Source organism: Eimeria mitis, genomic scaffold (assembly GCF_000499745.2).
Source record: "Eimeria mitis Houghton genomic scaffold, Emh_scaff156, whole genome shotgun sequence".
In the NCBI taxonomy this organism is placed as follows: Eukaryota; Apicomplexa; class Conoidasida; order Eucoccidiorida; family Eimeriidae; genus Eimeria; species Eimeria mitis.
This window is the reverse complement of record NW_013569777.1, coordinates 13995-14298: the sequence shown is the minus strand read 5'-3', so window position 1 is coordinate 14298 and position 304 is coordinate 13995. Positions and strand designations below refer to the sequence as shown.

The following is a 304-nucleotide window of genomic DNA, read 5'->3' as shown; positions in this document are numbered from 1 at the left end:
GCAACAGCAGCAGCAGCAGCAGCAGCATGAGCAGCAGCAGCAGCAGCAGCAGAGATGATCTGTTGGATGCTGGTGCTCGTTTGGTGCGTCAGCTGAAGCAGCAGGCTGTTGAGTATGCAGCAGCAGCAGCAGCAGCAGCACGAACCCCATCAGCAGCAGCAGCAGCAGCAGCAGCAGCAGCAAAAGGAGACGAAATAGATGAGGATTTATATGAAAGCATAAAGGAGACAGTAGACTACTATCCCGGTATAGAGAGAAAAAGGAGACAGCAGGAGCTAGCTGCTGCTGCTGCAGTCTCCATTGA

General features: G+C 53.3%; 1 protein-coding gene across 1 annotated transcript in view; it reads left to right on the top strand.

The window, feature by feature from the left end:
• The window catches only part of EMH_0000990 (PPR repeat-containing protein, putative), a gene marked incomplete at both ends in the record, with an annotated part of 1891 nt that overhangs the window by 1454 nt on the left and 133 nt on the right, over nt 1-304 (top strand). Inside the window, one exon of the mRNA XM_013495408.1 lies at nt 3-304. Within this exon, the coding sequence (XP_013350862.1) occupies nt 3-304 (302 nt within the window). The remainder of the gene's footprint in view (nt 1-2) is intronic.